At 44.2% G+C, this 18129-nt stretch overlaps 1 protein-coding gene across 1 annotated transcript in view; it reads right to left on the bottom strand.

Annotated features, from left to right (window-relative positions):
- The window catches only part of LOC117369376 (probable cytosolic oligopeptidase A), a 69576-nt gene that overhangs the window by 35491 nt on the left and 15956 nt on the right, over positions 1-18129 (bottom strand). Inside the window, exons 7-8 of the mRNA XM_033963859.1 lie at positions 11378-11503; positions 8969-9145 (exon numbers count right to left, since the gene is read on the bottom strand). Coding sequence (XP_033819750.1) covers positions 8969-9145; positions 11378-11503 — 303 coding nt within the window. The remainder of the gene's footprint in view (positions 1-8968; positions 9146-11377; positions 11504-18129) is intronic.

Here is an 18129-nt window from a genome sequence, read left to right as displayed (position 1 = left end):
GAGGGAGAGAGACAGAAAGAAAGACAGCGGGAGGAAGAGAGACAGGAAGAAAAAGACAGGGGTATGGAGAGAAACAGAAAGAAAGACAGACATATATTCTTTCACCAGGGGGAGGAAGGGAGACAGAAAGAAAAGAAGAAAGACACAGGGACAGGGAGAGACACAGAAAGACAGACAGACAAAGGGGGCCAGGGACAGAGACAGACAGAAAGAAAGACAGCAGGACAGAGAGAGACGGAAATAAAGACAGACAGACATATATTCTAGCACCCATTAATGTAACGGGCTAAAATACTAGTGCCTGTATAATATGATGAATCCGACAAACAGTTTTAAACTCTATACTTTTCACTATAGGCAGCCAATAAAGTTTCTTATAACATATAGAAACACTATCTTATCTCTTCAGACCATATATCGATAAAATGGTCTCGTTAATCAAAAATCCAGCTTCTGTTAGAAGTTGAATTGTTCTTTCCATAAATTTTGAAACTTCCTGGGGTGATTTTGCAGAAATTAGCCAGTCAACTAGATTAGAGGCTGACTGAATTTTGGCATTAGTTTCAGCTTCGATGATAAAACCACCCCCCAAATTCCAATTTAGCCATGTTTCAGTCTTGGCCCAAAATGAATCCCCTCCTCTACCAAAATCACCTCCCACTCTCTGCCCCCATGACTCCTATTATCGATATGTGGGCAATATCTGACCCGTTCCGTCAACAGAGAGAGTTTGGCTAACTGAAGCTATCTTTGAACAAATAGTCAAATTTCTGGACTTCGTCTTTAAGCAGACTTTCTCCAGCACAAGGCACATCTGCTGTGCACTCATGTACATTCTCCCTCAGCCCCAAAAGCTTTTCGCCATACCGTATTTCTCGCAGCTATTGCCGCAGCTGTTCCTTTAGAGATGCATTAGCATAAACATCGTAAGCTGATCTAATTAAAGAGTTGGCACTTTCTTCCAAAGGGATATTGCTGGGTATCAGATTTGGAAACTGAATGACTAGAATTCAGCAACTTCTCAACTGGGGAGTGTGTGGTACAGCCTTGGTACCCTGAGGTTGTGGGTTCAAATCCCACACTGCTCCTTGCGACCCTGGGCATGTCACTTAGTTCCCATTGCTCCAGGTACATTATTACATAGAGTGGGAACCCATCGGGACAGTTAGGGAAAATTGCTTGAGTACCTGAATAATTTGTAATCCGCATAGAATTGTAGGATTTGCAGAATATAAATTATTTTTTAAAAAACCCCAAAAAACTGTTGTATAAGTACTGAGTCATCATAAAATGATGTGCCTAGTATTCAACATGATATTCTGATATATCCTTTTGCCAACTTGATCTAGCAATTTAGAGTATTTCCTTGGGGGCGTGGGGTGTAATAGAGAGGGTTATTGGGCTTGAGAATCATCGCACCGCTTACTCCACTGCCCCATATTGATGAAGCAATATTCACCTATTGTAGGTCGAACATTGGTATTTAGTTTCTAACCTTTTAGTTCAAAGTCTACAAAATCCTAAGTGGTGTAGATTGGGTACAAGCGGATCGATTTTTTACTGCATCAAGATTTACAAAGACTAGGGGACACTCGATGAAGTTGCAGGGAAATACTTCTTAAAACCAATAGGAGGAAATATTTTTTCACTCAGAGACTAGTTAAGCTTTGGAACGCGATTCGCCAGAGGATGTGGTAAGAGCGGTTAATGTAGCTGGTTTTAAAAAAGGTTTGGACAAGTTCCTGGAGGAAAAATTCATAAACTGCTGTTGAGACAGACGTGGGAGAAGCCGCTGCTTGCCCTGGGATTGGTAGCATGGAATGTTGCTGCCTCTTGGGGTTCCGGAATGCTGCTACTATTTGGGTTTTTGCCAGGTACTTGTGACCTGGATTGGCCTCCGTGAAGATGGACCATTGGTCTGATCCAGGAAGGCCATTCTTATGTTCTTAGAAGCGTACTTTGTAGAAAAAAAAGATGTTTGCAAAATTCCTGAACATCCAATACAATTTCATGAAAAAACAGAGCAACCACCTTCTTAGGGACATCTAAATAGTTTAAAGCTCTCAGAAATTTAGTTTTGGGGTCCAGTTTATTCTGAACATGTAAAATTAGTTTGACCATCATCTTCCGTAGGAATTTAGAGCAGAAAGTATCCGCCAGCTGTGCGACTCTTTAATCGGCTGTGGTGGTGAAAGATCAGGTGGGATTTCTGGAGAACAGTGAATTTCCAGAGAAGCTGAAGACTCTTGATCCATTGAATCCAGTCCAGTATTTGCCTAGATGTTGATCTACTACAGGGATCTCAAAGTCCCTCCTTGAGGGCCGCAATCCAGTCAGGTTTTCAGGATTTCCCCAATGACTATGCATTGAAAGCAGGGCATGTACATAGATCTCATGCATAGTCATTGGGGAAATCCTGAAAACCCGACTGGATTGTGGCCCTCAAGGAGGGACTTTGAGACCCCTGATCTATCAGTAACTGGTGAAGGACTAACTTACAAAGAAACTGAATTGACAGTACAGTAAACCTCCGCGAATTTGCGGTTCCCGAATCGCGGACTCAGTTATTCACGGTATTTTCCGACCGCCACTTCCTGGTGCCAAAGTCATGGTTACACCAATCAGGAGCTGCTTTGATACACTATCTGGTGTGTCAAAGCAGCTCCTGATTGGTGTAGCCTGACTTTAGGTACCAGGAAGAGGCGGTCGGAAAATACCGTGAATGATTTTCAGCACCTGCCAGCGCTCCTGCTGCCCTCTCCTGACTTCGATCAGCCCCTCAAACCGCATTCACAGTTTTTCCAAAATTCACGGGGGTTCCTGGAACGGAATCCCCACGAATTTGGGGGGAGTACTGTATTATACTTTTCTTTACAGCATTCTCATAGCTTTGTGAATGCAGGATGAAACTTAACTAGCTTGTCAGGCCTTTCACATGCACCACTGCATTCTTTAATATTGCGAGCTTAGTCAATGTTTGGTCTTATAGAGTGGCATAGTAAGGGTGCCCGGGGCAGTGACGTCCCTCCCCGCCCCCCTGCTGAGTGCACGCCTCCTTCCCTTTTTAACTTCGCTGGTGTGAGCAGCATGCCCACGTCAGGGTCGGCTCTCTCTTTGATGCCACTTCCTAGGTGCGGGTCCCGGAAATGACATCAGAGAGAGCACCAGTGCCGACGTGGGCAGCAATCTCGTGCCAGGGAAGTTAAAAAGGTATGGGGGAGAAGGCAAGGAGTACGCACGCGGTAAGGAGAGGAGCGGGGGGGGGGGCACCGAGAGGAGGAGGGGGTGCAGCGATCTTAGGAAGATCGTGCCTGGGGTGGACCGCCTCCCCGCACCCCCCTTACTATGCCTCTTATAAGCACCTTAAAGATGGAGGGCATTACAGATGTTGGCATTGTGCTGGCTGTGAAATTATGACAGAAGGAAGAAATGTCCAGTTACCAACTGGCAGGACTATTGTTTTGGGAACTGTGACCTCCTGTATTTCTACTCATGTGATTATACATGTTGAGGTGCCCTTGTGGATTATACTACATAAGGCATACTACACGTCCTTGAAAACACCGATATTTGACCACCGGTATAACATTCAACACAAGAGAGGGGTGGATAGGCTGGGTGTTCATTGTATGGAACAGGGGCGTTCATTCTATCTTGAAAGACCCAAAGGGAGCTACAGATCAGCCATCCAATTACAGACCTACAGCCTCCATACCGCTTTACGTCAAGCTAATGGAAGGCCTTGTAGCAAAACTTCTCACTGAATACTTAAAAAACCACAACATACTCCACCCCTCACAATCAGGCTTCAGAGGCAACTACAGCGCAGAAACACTATTAGTCTCCCTCCTAGACACAGCCAAACAACACCTAAGTAAAGGCAAAAAAAATGCTACTCATACAACTTGATCTTACAGCAGCATTTGACCTAGTAGATCACAACATCCTACTACAAACACTGGAGGCAATAGGAATCACAGGCAGAGTCTACAATTGGTTTGAAGGATCCCTCCACTCAAGAAAATACAAAGTTAAAGCAAACAAGAAACAGTCGGAATCCTGGAACAACCCCTGCGGAGTCCCCCAAGGCTCTCCACTATTTCCAACACTCTTCAACCTTTACATAGCCACACGTGGCACACGCTTAGGCGAAATAGGCATAACTTCATACAGCTATGCAGACGACATCACCATCATCCTGCCTTTCGACCAAACCAACCCCAACACAACAAACAAACTAAACTCTGCACTAGAAACAGTGTCAAAATGGATGAGAGACCACAAATTACAGCTGAATCAAGACAAAAACCAACTTCTTACTTCTAGAAAAAAACAAAACCCCAACCATAACAAACATAGAAATAGACTCCATCACGTACCCCATGCAACCCAACCTAAAACTGCTGGGAATAATGATAGACAAAGGCTACACCATGCAACTTCAAATCAGCAAAACGATCCAGAAGGCATTCGCAACCATGCACAACCTAAGTCAAATCTGAAAATACTTCAACAACGAACAATTCAAACTCTTGGTACAATCTAATCTAATCTAATCCTTAGGTTTGTATACCGCATCATCTCCACGTTCGTAGAGCTCGACACAGTTTACAGTAGGAGAAATAGGAAGGAACTACAACAGAGGGTTATAGGTAGAAGTGTGAAGAAAATTTAGAGGACTTGGGATGCCAAGATATAAGAGTTTCCTTGATTCCTAAGTTGGAGGGAGACTTACATTTTTTGAGAAAAGCCAGGTTTTCAGATGTTTGCGGAAAACTTGGAGAGAGCTCAAGTTCTGAAGAGGGGAGGTAAGGTTGTTCCAGAGCTCAGTGATTTTGAAGTGGAGGGAGGTTCCTAGCTTTCCTGTGTGGGAAATGCCTTTTAGCGAGGGGAAGGATAGTTTTAATTTGTGGGAGGATCTGGTGGTATTAGGGTTTGAGGAATTCCAAGAAAGAGGGATAAAGGGAGGGAGGATAACATATAGGATTTTGAAAGTTAAACAGGCGCATTTACAAGCACTAATCTTAGGACTCCTGGACTATTGTAACATCCTATACTTGTCATGCCCAATGCAACATGCTAAAACAATTACAAAAAGTCCAAAATACAGCTCTGAGACTGATTTACTCGCTGAAAAAAAATATGACCACATTACTACCGTTTTCCGAGATTCACACTAGCTCCCAGTACAAGCACACATACAATACAAATTCCACTGCACCCTATTCAAAGCCCTAAATGGAAACGGACCAAGCTAGCTGAGCAACCGCCTAATCAGGAAAAATAAAAACCATCCAGACCAAGGAGAACTCATGCACACTTTACCCACCCCTCAATCAAAGGTATACAAAGCAAAAAAAATATACGACGGACTATTAGCCACCAGAGCAGCGAAACTAGACCGCCACCTCTCCAATCTGCCGACTATAACGCCCAACTACAAAACATTCAGGAAAAAACTTAAAACTGTTCTATTCATGAAATTTGTCAAATGTTCTAACTAAACCTGATCGACCCTCCACAGATCCCGATGCATACTACATCTATTAACCATGTATTCTCCCTGGAAATGCCCAGGCCAACTCCTGTTGTAAACTGACTAGAACTGAAAGGTGTTGGCGGGATGGAAGACACCAATGCAATGTAATGTAATTCATGGAGTTCAAATGTGTGGTCATTGACTCGGTCCCTCCCACACAGCATGGGGGTGGGGAGACGTGAAACGCAAATTACATCAAAAAGAGCAGCAATGGAGTTTTGAAATGAACAGCATGGCCTCGCGGTTTGAACCAGCGTTTAAAATGGCACGTGTTTTTGGGTGTTTTTAGAGAGTTTTTGGAGCTTTTTCGAGTGTTCTGAGCATTTGGCTATGTTAAATTTTGGTTTCCTAATAATGATGTCATCAAAGCAAGCCAAGTAGAGGGGTGGGGTTTATAAGCCAATAGTTGGCATCCTGCTGTTCTGAGCTGCCATTGAAAGTCAGTCCGTGCACATTTGATTTGTGTAATTTCCCCTAAAGCAGCTAATATATTTAGCGAAACAAGGTACCCTGCTGGGATTTGTCTGAAGATTTTTGGCGCATTATGGACTGAGCAACGACATAGAGAATGACACGGGGACAAATTTTTCTCCATCCCCACAGGAACTCAATTTCTCCATCCTGTCCCTATGAGTTTTGTCCCTGTCCCTGTCCCATTCCTTAACCGCACAAGCCTCGAACACTTATGATTTTAAAACGTTTGAGGCTTGTGCAGATGAGGACGGAGCTTAGGCATTGGTGGAATGAGGCATCATGACATCACAATCTGAGCTCTAGAATGTTGCTACTTATGATTTCAAAGTGTTTGAGGCTTGTGCAGATGAGGACGGAGCTTAGGCATTGGTGGAATGAGGCATCATGACATCACAATCTGAGCTCTAGAATGTTGCTACTTAAGATTTTAAAGTGTTCGAGGCTTGTGCAGATGAGGACGGAGCATAGGCATTGGTGGAATGAGGCATTATGACATCACAATCTGAGCTCTAGAATGTTGCTACTTAGGATTTTAAAGCGTTTGACGCTTGTGCAGATGAGGACGGAGCTTAGGCATTGGTGGAATGAGGCATTATGACATCACAATCTGAGCTCTAGAATGTTGCTACTTAGGATTTTAAAGTGTTTGAGGCTTGTGCAGATGAGGATGGAGCTTAGGCATTGGTGGAATGAGGCATCATGACATCACAATCTGAGCTCTAGAATGTTGCTACTTAAGATTTTAAAGTGTTCGAGGCTTGTGCAGATGAGGACGGAGCATAGGCATTGGTGGAATGAGGCATTATGACATCACAATCTGAGCTCTAGAATGTTGCTACTTAGGATTTTAAAGCGTTTGACGCTTGTGCAGATGAGGACGGAGCTTAGGCATTGGTGGAATGAGGCATTATGACATCACAATCTGAGCTCTAGAATGTTGCTACTTAGGATTTTAAAGTGTTTGAGGCTTGTGCAGATAAGGACGGAGCTTAGACATTGGTGGAATGAGGCATTATGACATCACAATATGAGCTCTAGAATGTTGCCACTTAGGATTTTAAAGTGTTCGAGGCTTGTGCAGATGAGGATGGAGCTTGCAGGGATGGGGCAGGGACAGGAAAAGAACTGATGGGGACGGGATGGGAAAATGAGTTCTGCGGGGATGGGGAAAAATTTCTCCCCGTGTCATTCTCTACAACAGTGTGGGACGTGACCTGAGTTGCAGCTTGGCGTGACCAGATAAGTTTTTTACGTGTGCACACGGAGAGTTTGTTTTTTTCATTTTGAGACCAAGTATGTCAAAGAACGGTGGATTTTTTTTTATGCTGGTGATGCGAATAAACAGCTTGACTTACTTTGTGGTAAAGCACTGTTGTGTGTTTTCAGGCTTTTTCCTCCACTTTGTTGTGCAGTGTATAGTTCTTTAATGAGCAAACCCTCCCGATGGACATAAATTAAAACGGTTGGATTGGTTTTTCTGTTTTTCCTTTTATTAGTGAAAGTTTATATTATGCAATGTCATTACCAACAGTGTAGCTGAGGATCCTAACTGTCCACGGAGAACATATATCTACAGAAAAGAAAAATTGTCTACCTATATCGTACATGACGCTCAACCGATTAACAGAGCTTCATCCAGCTCTATCCATTTTTAAGATAAAAATTCAAAGGTGTACATGTTATGCTGAATGAACCATCTCTCGATTTGGTTATTTCTTGGAAAGCACCACCTTATGTGATAGGCAATAGAGAATGACACGGCGACAAATTTTTCCCTGTCCCTGCGGCAACTCATTTTCCCGTCCCATACCAGCGAGTTTTTTTCCTGTCCTGCCCCATTCCTACAAGCTCCATCCTCATCTGCACAAGCCTCAAGCATAAGTGTCCGAAGCTTGTGCGGTTAAGACAGAGCTTACAGGAAAGGGACAGGGACAGGGACAGGGACAGTGACAGTGACAAAACTCATGGGGATGGGGAAATTGAGTTCCTGCAGGAACGGAGAAAAATTTGTCCCTGTGTCATTCTCTATACTGCACCACTCTAGAAATCATAGTGTAGTAGAGGTGAGCCAAGCAAAGGACAATCAAGCCATTGTGGCATCACTGATGAGGTTGGCTCTTATTGGTGGTTGGAGGCATTATGATGTCACAATACCAGCTCTGGTTATCAGAGGCTGAAACGTTTCTTACTATTTATTCAATATTCTATATTGTGCTCCCAAGTAGAGAAGGACACAGGGACAAAGCTTTCCCCATCCCTGTGGGAACTCATTTTCCCGTCCTCTCCCCGTGAGTTCTTTTCCTGTCCTGTCCCATTCCTACAAGCTTCATCCTCATCTGCACAAACCTCAAACACTTTAAAACCAAAAGTAGCAACATTCTAGAGCTCAGATTGTGATGTCATAATGCCTCATTCCACCAATGCCTAAGCTCCGTCCTCATCTGCACAAGCCTCAAACACTTATAAAACCATAAGTAGCAACATTCTAGAGCTCAGATTGTGATGTCATAATGCCTCAGTCCACCAATGCCTAAGCTCCATCCTCATCTGCACAAGCCTCAAACACTTTAAAACCAAAAGTAGCAACATTCTAGAGCTCAGATTGTGATGTCATAATGCCTCAGTCCACCAATGCCTAAGCTCCATCCTCATCTGCACAAGCCTCAAACACTTTAAAACCAAAAGTAGCAACATTCTAGAGCTCAGATTGTGATGTCATAATGCCTCAGTCCACCAATGCCTAAGCTCCGCCCTCATCTGCACAAGCCTCAAACACTTTAAAATCATAAGTGTTTGAGGCTTGTGCGATTAAGGCAGAGCTTGCAGGAATGGGACAGGGACAGGGTAATTGAGTTCCTGCGGAGACGGTGAACATTTTGTCCCTATGTCATTCTCTAATGGGCAACCGAGATACCTGTAAATGAATCCGTTTTTACAGCGACAAAGATGTCTCACCTGAGCTGTCTGATTTCTTCAAGCAGAACTTTGTTGTTGAGGTCGCCTGAACCGGCACGGGTCATGTGGGCGTGAAAGAGATCCTTTCGTAGCTGGCGATTCTGACTATGTTTCATGATGGACCCATAACACTGACTGTCTAGAGTCACTTTCCAAGGCCCTTTGTTAGGGTTGGTACTATGAGAAAACAGCACAAACAACAGAACATGTTGAAACTAAGTACAGGAAAGATAAGTTTACATTGTTGCCAGTCAGTATTTCCCACTCAAAATAATTTTTACTCCTGGACCATGAGTTTAGTACTAGTCTTAAGCCTCATAGAGTAAGAAAAGGCTTTCAAGTGAAGAGCTCCGCTCTCCATACGTGGCCTTACCATCAAGGGTAAGGTGAGAAGGGTAACGGCCATGGGTGCAGAATGGGGTACAGTTCACTGCCGAAACAGTGACAGAGTTTCAGTTCATACAACTGGCACTGGGTTTCAAAAATGTCTAGTTTTGCTACTTCTATTAAGATCTGAAGTAGTTCACTGGTACAGAAAGAGAGAGAAAAAAGATGGGTAAAATGAACAGGAGGACTTCTTCTCATGCTGTGGATTCACAAGAGATTAAAACTAGAGAATGACACGGGGGAAAAAAATTGATCACCGTTCCCACCCTGTCCCCACGAGCTCAGTCCCCGTTCCCGTCCTGCAAACTGTCCGATCCCATCCGCACAAGCCTCAAATAGTTATGATTTTATACTGAACTTATTTTATTAAAGGTATAAAAAGACACTATTCTATACAATTGTCATTTTATAAACACAAATGATACAGAGCAAGGAACAACAAAACCCCTGTCTCCCCTCCCTTTCACAAATATCCCCTCCACTATTGTGAAAACTGAACAAACCAAATTACTACAGAATGCTACATAGAAAAATCAAGCTAACAGAATACTTTAGTCGCACATGGCAAGAATAATGTTAGGGGAGTGCAACTAGGGCAACTTCCCCCCTGGTCAGAGAGAGAGCCCTAAGCCAGCTGGAAGCTAAAGAAGCACAACCTGGGCTTTGCGGTTCCAAGTTATGTCTAATACCAGCTCTAGCAGGATACATATTTCAAATCTGAAATATTCTATTCACAAAATATAAAATAAATTAATTTTTTTCTACCTTTTGGTGTCTAGTAATTTTATTCTTCAAATCGCATTGGTCTCAGGCTTTGGTTTTGGGTTCCTTCTGTCTTCATCATAGCATGGCTGGCTCCTGAATGTAAAATAGGCGCAATTTTTTTATTACCACAGGAGCAAGACTTTTCACCGCTTCCACGGGGCGGTGAAAGGTCTTGTCTCCATTCCTGCAGTAAACCAGTGCAAATGCCCCCATTACTGCAGATTTACTGCGGTGACCCACGGTTTACTGCAGTAAATGGTCCCCTTGTCATTCTCTAATTATAACCCTTTCATATTTAAGTTGGAATGTCTGAAAATTCGGTGACGCATCAAAAGCACGGCAGACAAACCCGCACCAACAACAACACGCTGGACATAAGTGTGTCGCCAGTTCACCCTTTTTAAAGACTTATCTTTTACGTTCTAAGGGGGTGTATGGGGTGGACCCCCCCACTACAGTTAGAAGTCTTGGCGCTCACATTAGAGGGGGTGTGGGGGGGTGCATGTTTGTTGGCATGGCTTTGTCCGCCGCGCTTTTAACGGTGTACCGAAAATTCATTTTTTTGTCAATTCTCCTTGGGTAAAAATCAAAAATTAGCGGAAATCAACTTGCTCAGCTTCAAACAGTGAACATCCACCAACCGAGACAAGTTTGTATCAAAACCAATCATGACGCTATTATCATGGGGAATGAACCTCAAACAATAAATTATGTTCAAATTCCGCTAATAGGGCTCCTTTTACGAAGCCGCGTTAGCGGTTTTAGCACACGCAGCTTTTTAGCTGGCGCTGACGTTAGCTGGCGTTAGCGTCTAGCGCGGCTGGCAGTTTAGCACACGCTATTACGCGCGTTAAACCGCCAACGCGGCTTCTTAAAAGGAGCCCTAAATGTTAGCGGAATTTGAACATAATTTATTGTTTTGAGGTTCATTCCCCATGATAATAGCGTCATGATTGGTTCTGATACAAACTTGTCAATTTTCCTAGGGTGTCATAGAGGCGATGTCCCTTCCAATGTGCCCCGAAGCTCAGGAGTAGAGCTTTCTTCTAACCAGACCCCGCGCCTCTGCTGAAGACTTCAGCATTGTGGTCATTCCAACTTAAGGAACTGAACTTTCTCTCTCCCTTCGGTGACAAAATTCAGTGGCTTGAAGTCTCTGAATCCACTGCGGAGACCAGACTATGTGGCTCTCCCCTTATATCACCTTACACCATACAAACCATAGGCTCAGGGTCACAAGCTTAAATACTCAACCACCTTTGGTTGGTTTCAGTCACTGCATTGGTAACAAGAAGACTTCGAGTGAGCTCGGGCAGACCTTTCACGCTTTCTTCGTCTGTCAGCATTATGGAGAAATTTTTGGTAGAATCTAGCACGTTGTTTCTGAAAATAAAAGCAAACAAAATATTTTGCAGCCTGGCAACCAGACCCAAAGAAAAGCTGCTAAGTAAAACATGTGGTTTGAAAATCAGGGGAGGAGTAAATATTTAACAGGAATAAAAGATACATATAATAATAATAACTTTATTCTTTTATACCGCCATAACCAAAAGTTCTAGGCGGTTTACACTAAAAAGAGCTGGACAATCAGTAAAAAATACAAATATTTGTAAAATAGAATTTCAATAATAAAACTCCCATTAAGTAATTAACTTATCGAACAAAGTGCTCTTAATTAATTTCCGATAACATAGCTTGCTGAATACATTTACCTAACCAAGATTGTTGCCTACCAGCTTGAAATGTCAGGGTCCTATCTAACAAGGTCTTATATTTACACCCATTCATTTTTGGATAGGCAAATAAGTAGAAGTTTCTAGTTTCTCTTGATGGCCTATGCAACACCAAATGAGGAAAAAGATAAACTGGAGACAATCTCAATATCAGCTTAATCTAATCTAATCTAATCCTTAGGTTTGTATACCGCATCATCTCCACGCTTAAAGCAGATACAGGAAAATTTGAATAATGCTCTTGCCTCCAAAGGTAGCCAATGAATAATAATAATAATAATAACTTTATTTTTGTATACCGCCATACCCAGAAGAGTTCTAGGCGGTTCACATTAGTTAAACAGAGTTACAAGTGGTTACATACCAAGTTGATCATAGAGTTGTGAACAGCAAAGAGAGAGTAGGGGGAGGAGGAGGGAGACGGGGGGAGAGGTAGTTCATTAGGGGAAAGGAGGAGAATTGAAGAAGGGGCATTAAGGGTCCTGGTCTCGGAATTAAACAAAAATATGGTCGTTCTTTTTTAACCCAAAAATCAATTGAACAGCTGAATGCTGAATTATCCTTAATTTCCTTAGAATTTTTTGGAGTGCTCCTAAATAGATGATGTTACAATAGTCTAAAATAGATAAAACTAATGCCTGGGTAAAGCTATTCGGGTTGCAATCTTACAGACATATCCATTTGTAAATGGTGACATTTATTTGTTGATCTTGCAGTTCTGTAGCCAGACCATTGACTTTGGGGTTGGGGGGGGGGGGGGCAGACCCCAAGGTGGATGGTAGGCACAAAACTGTACCCCTGCTTTGCTCTCTGTGCACTGCCCAGTGGCAACCCCCACTAAGTTGGTGGGGATCCCCAAGCTCTACCAGTGAAGGAGGCCCTCCAGCAGCATCCTGGCACTCAGAAACACTTTCCACAGGCCACTGCCACCCCATCCTCCAGCAGATGTTCAGTTTTCACCCGGGTGTGAAAATGGGTGTCAGGTCAAAAGCGCGCCGGGACAAAGGCGCACGCAGACAATTGAGCGTAGCGCGGAGGTGTGCGCCGCAGAAAATTACTGGTTTTACGGCTCCGACGGGGGTGGTGTGTGGGGGGGAACCCCCCCACTTTACTTAATAGAGAATGCACCGCGTTGTGGGGGCATTGTGGGGGGGTTTGGGGGGTTGTAACCCCCCACATTTTACTGAAAACTTTACTTTTTCCCTGTTTTTAGAGAAAAAGTTAAGTTTACAGTAAAATGTGGAGGGTTACAACCCCCCAAACCCCCACAATGCCGGCACGATCTCTATTAAGAAAACTAGGGGGGCTCCCCAACAAAATCCCCCGTCGGAGCCCCTAAAAACTGTAATTTTCTTCAGCGCGCGCCTCCATCTTGCGCTCAGTTGTCGGCGCGTGCCTTTGTCTTTCGCGGGGTTGTCTATGAACCGTGAAAATGGGGCAGGCACAGGGGGCGAGGCGGTGGCGGCCCACTGCCACACCAGCCTTTCTCTGTGCATGATCAGTTTTCCTGCATTTGTGAAAGCCAAGCATTTACCAGGGGTAGGGGGGGGTGTGATATTGACTGCTAGGCTGCCTCTAATGAACCTCTTCCTCTGGTGGGGTTTTGGGAGCCCCACCAGCCATAGAAGCAGACAAAGCTGCAATATTGGGGTAAGCCTGAACCCAAAGTGTGTGTGTGTGGGTGGGGCAGGACCAAAGTGGCTTTGCCACTAGTATATTGCATACATACATAAAACATCAGTTTCAGAAATCTCCTATTTACTCATGCATGTTTGCCATTTGAAGTTTTCTAAACAAGGGCTATGCTTGAAAAAGGAAGAAAAGCTCACAGCTGGGGCTAGAGCCCAAAGTCTGGTCTCTTGGACACTTTTTTCTGAGCACTTATGAAGAAGGATACATAAGAACATAAGAATTGTCGCTGCTGGTTCAGACCAGTGGTCCATCGTGCCCAGCAGTCCACTCCCGCGGCGACCCTTAGGTCAAAGACCAGAGTCTAGCCTTACCTGCGTACGTTCTGGTTCAGCAGGAACTTGTCTAACTTTGTCTTGAGTCCCTGGAGGGTGTTTTCCCCTATAACAGCCTCCGGAAGAGCGTTCCAGTTTTCCACCACTCTCTGGGTGAAGAAGAACTTCCTTACATTTGTACGGAATCTATCCCCTTTTAACTTTAGAGAGTGCCCTCTCATTCTCCCTATCTTGGAGAGGGTGAACAACCTGTCCTTATCTACTAAGTCTATTCCCTTCAGTATCTTGAACGTTTCAATCATGTCCCCTCTCAGTCTCCTCTTTTCAAGGGAGAAGAGGCCCAGTTTCTCTAATATCTCACTGTATGGCAACTCCCCCAGCCCCTTAACCATTTTAGTCGCTCTTCTCTGGACCCTTTCGAGTAGTACTGTGTCCTTCTTCATGTACGGCGACCAGTGCTGGATGCAGTATTCCAGGTGGGGACATACCTTGGCCCGGTACAGCGGCATGATAACCTTCTCCGATCTGTTCGTGATTCCCTTCTTAATCATTTCTAGCATTCTGTTCACCCTTTTCGCTGCCGCCATGCATTGCGTGGACGGCTTCATTGACTTGTCAACTAATACTCCCAAGTCTCTTTCCTGGGGGGGTTTCTCCGAGTACTGCACTGGACATCCTGTATTCATGTATAAGATTTTTGTTACCAACATGCATCACCTTACACATATCCACTTTAAACCTCATTTGCCATGTCGTGGCCCATTTCTCGAGAGTGTTTATGTCATGTTGCAGGTCTTCGCAATCCAATCAAATTTGCATTCTGATAACTGGCAGTTATATATTACATAGAAGTTTCTGAAATAACATGCATATATGCTAGTGCTCTAATCAATTGTGCAGAGGACATCCGCTAAAACTTAGGGGAGAAAGTTTTCATGGGGACACCAGGAAATACTTCTTCACCGAGAGGATGATCGATAGATGGAATGGTCTTCCACGTCAGGTGGTCGAGGCCAGTAGCACGCTAGACTTCAAGGGACGATGGGACAGGCAGATGGGGTCACTACAAAGGTATAACAGAAGATAGTTTCTCGAGGGAGGAAGGGATCCTGATTGGGCAGACTTGTTGGGCCGCCATCGTGTTCTATGTTTCTATATATCCAGAACACAACTGTGGATGCCTAAGTTACATAAGAACATAAGAATTGCTATACTGGGAAAGGCCAAAGGTCCATCAAGCCCAGTATCCTGTTTTCAAGAGTGGCCAACTCAGGTCCCAAGTATCTGGCAGAAACTCAAATAGTAGCAACATTCCAGAGCTGAAATTGTGATGTCATAATGCCTCATTCAACCAATGTCTAAGAGCCAAACTCATCAGTGATGTCACAATGGCTTGATTGTCCTTTACTTGGTTCACATAAGAACATAAGAGTTGCCATACTAGAACAGCCCGAAGGTCCATCAAGCCCAGAATCCTATTTCCAACAGTGGCCAACCCACGTCTCAAGAACCTAGCTAGATCCCAAGTAGTAAAACAATGGATTTCCCCAAGCCATCTCAATAATGGCATATGGACTTCTCTTTTAGGAAATTATCCAAACTTTTTTTTAAAACCCCGCTAAGCTAACTTATTTCACCACATTCTCTGGCAATGAATTCCAAAGTTTAATTGCACATTGTATGAAGAAATATTTCTCCAGTTTGTTTTAAATCTACTACTTAGTAGCTTCATCACATGCCCCCTAGTCCTAGTATTTTTGGAAAGAGTAAACAAGCGATTCACATCTACCCTTTCCACTCCACTCATTATTTTATAGACCTATATCATATCACCCCTGAGCTGTCTCTTCTCCACGCTGAAGACTAGCTGCGTTAGCCTTTCCTCATGGGGAAGTCATCCCATTCCTTTTATCATTTTCGTTGCCCTTCTCTGTACCTTTTCTAATTACGTTATATTTTGCAAAATACATGAATAGATTTGGAATGACCCCTCTTGAGACAGACTAAATTACTAGCTGCACAAAGACATTTCACGCTGCACCCAGCTCTTCATTCCTCTACCAATCAACTTGGAGAATTTTTCATTTCCTACTTCAAAAGAAAAAGCATGATTACAAATCGCAAAGAGGCCTTTTTACAAAACCGCCCAAAAAGTGGGCTGTGATATGTTTAACGTTTGGGTTTCCCATACACTGAGACCACTTTTTAGCATGGCTCTAAAATGGTCGCAATTTGTTTTGGGTTTTTTTTTTTTCTCTGTTAATGGCTGTGTGCTAATTTTGAAATTATGAATTGAATTTTGAAATGATCAAGGACGGCATTTGCGAGCACATCGAGAGGAATGGCCTACTGAGAACAAGCCAGCACGGATTCTGTAAGGGAAGGTCGTGCCTAACGAACCTTCTGTACTTCTTTGAGGGAATAAGCAGTCGGGTGGACAATGGGGAACCCATAGACATCATTTACCTCGATTTTCAAAAGGCTTTCGACAAGGTGCCACATGAAAGGCTGCTTAGGAAGCTGTGGAACCACGGGGTGGGAGGGGATGTGCACAGATGGATCAAGCACTGGTTGTCGGGTAGACTGCAGAGGGTCGGAGTGAAGGGCCAATATTCTGACTGGCGGGGAGTCACGAGCGGTGTGCCACAGGGATCGGTGCTGGGGCCGTTACTCTTCAACATATTTATCAATGACCTGGAAAAGGAGGCAAAGTGCGAGGTTATAAAATTTGCAGACGATACCAAACTGTGCGGTAGAGTTAGGTCCAGGGAGGAGTGTGAGGACCTGCAAAGGAACCTGGACAAGCTGGAAGACTGGGCAAACAAATGGCAAATGCGCTTTAACATGGAAAAATGCAAGGTCATGCATATAGGGAAAAAGAACCCGTTGTTCAACTACAAATTGGGGGGGGGCATTGTTGGGAGACAGCAGACTTGAGAGAGACTTGGGTGTGCTGGTGGATGCATCACTGAAGCCATCTGCACAGTGCGCAGCAGCCTCGAAAAAAGCCAACAGGATGCTGGGCATCATAAAGAGGGGCATAACAACCAGGACGCGGGAAGTCATCATGCCATTGTATCGAGCGATGGTGCGTCCACATCTGGAATACTGCGTTCAGTATTGATCGCCACACCTCAAGAAGGACATGGCGGTACTTGAGAGAGTCCAAAGGAGAGCAACGAAACTGGTAAAAGGGCTGGAACACTGCCCATACGCCGAGAGGTTGGATAGGCTGGGGCTCTTCTCTCTGGAAAAAAGGAGGCTCAGGGGAGATATGATAGAGACCTTCAAGATCATGAGGGGCATAGAGAGGGTGGATAGGGACAGATTCTTCAGACTGAAGGGGACAACAGGTTCGAGGGGGCATTCGGAGAAACTGAAGGGAGATAGGTTCAAAACAAATGCAAGGAAGTTTTTTTTCACCCAAAGGGTCGTGGCCACTTGGAATGTGCTACCGGAGGAAGTGATCAGGCAGAGTACGGTACAGGGATTCAAACAGGGATTGGACGGATTCCTGAGGGATAAAGGGATCGTGGGATACTGAGAGAGGTGCTGGGATGTAACACAAGTATAGAAAGCTAACCAGGTAATAAGTATAGAAACCCAACAGGTCGTGCATGTGCAAGACCGGAGGGTTAGGACTACGATGGGAAGATAGGACTTCAATGAGAAACCAAGGTGGCAAGGGAGCCCCTTCTGGTGATTCAGACAGGTCGTGACCTGTTTGGGCCGCTGCGGGAGCGGACTGCCGGGCAGGATGGACCTATGGTCTGACCCGGCGGAGGCACTGCTTATTTTCTTATGTTCTTATGTTAGCTCTTACCTATTTTGCACAGCGGTAAGGATTCCTATTCTAATCAGTCAACGCACGCCAATTGGATCAATCAATCAGTGCAGGGCATGCCTACTCTCTGCCCCCAAACATGCCCCCAGCACTAAAAAAAATTTTTAGTACATGTTTGGCATGCACAAAACCCGAAATTAGCTCATGGAGCCTGGGCGCACCCTGAGGCCACAGATTTTACGAGGCGGTAAACATTGTGCATACTTCCGCTTAGTAAAAGGGTCCCCAAAATTTTTTAGAGGGAAATAAGATTGAATAAAAACACATCAAGGGGCATAGGGTTACCTTTATGTACATCTTAGATCAGTTTAAGGGCATGAGTAGATTCTGGGATCAGGTAATAATAGAGATGGACATTTGAAATTCTTATGAAATGTTTTCAAGCAATTGTAAACACATAAATTTGATTTCTGTTATTCTACAGACTGAGAAAAAGGGAGAGAGAGAGAGAGAGAGAGCCCCAGTAGA

Source organism: Geotrypetes seraphini, chromosome 11 (assembly GCF_902459505.1).
Source record: "Geotrypetes seraphini chromosome 11, aGeoSer1.1, whole genome shotgun sequence".
In the NCBI taxonomy this organism is placed as follows: Eukaryota; Metazoa; Chordata; class Amphibia; order Gymnophiona; family Dermophiidae; genus Geotrypetes; species Geotrypetes seraphini.
The sequence above is the reverse complement of the archived record's forward strand: the minus strand, read 5'-3'. Positions and strand labels throughout refer to the sequence as shown.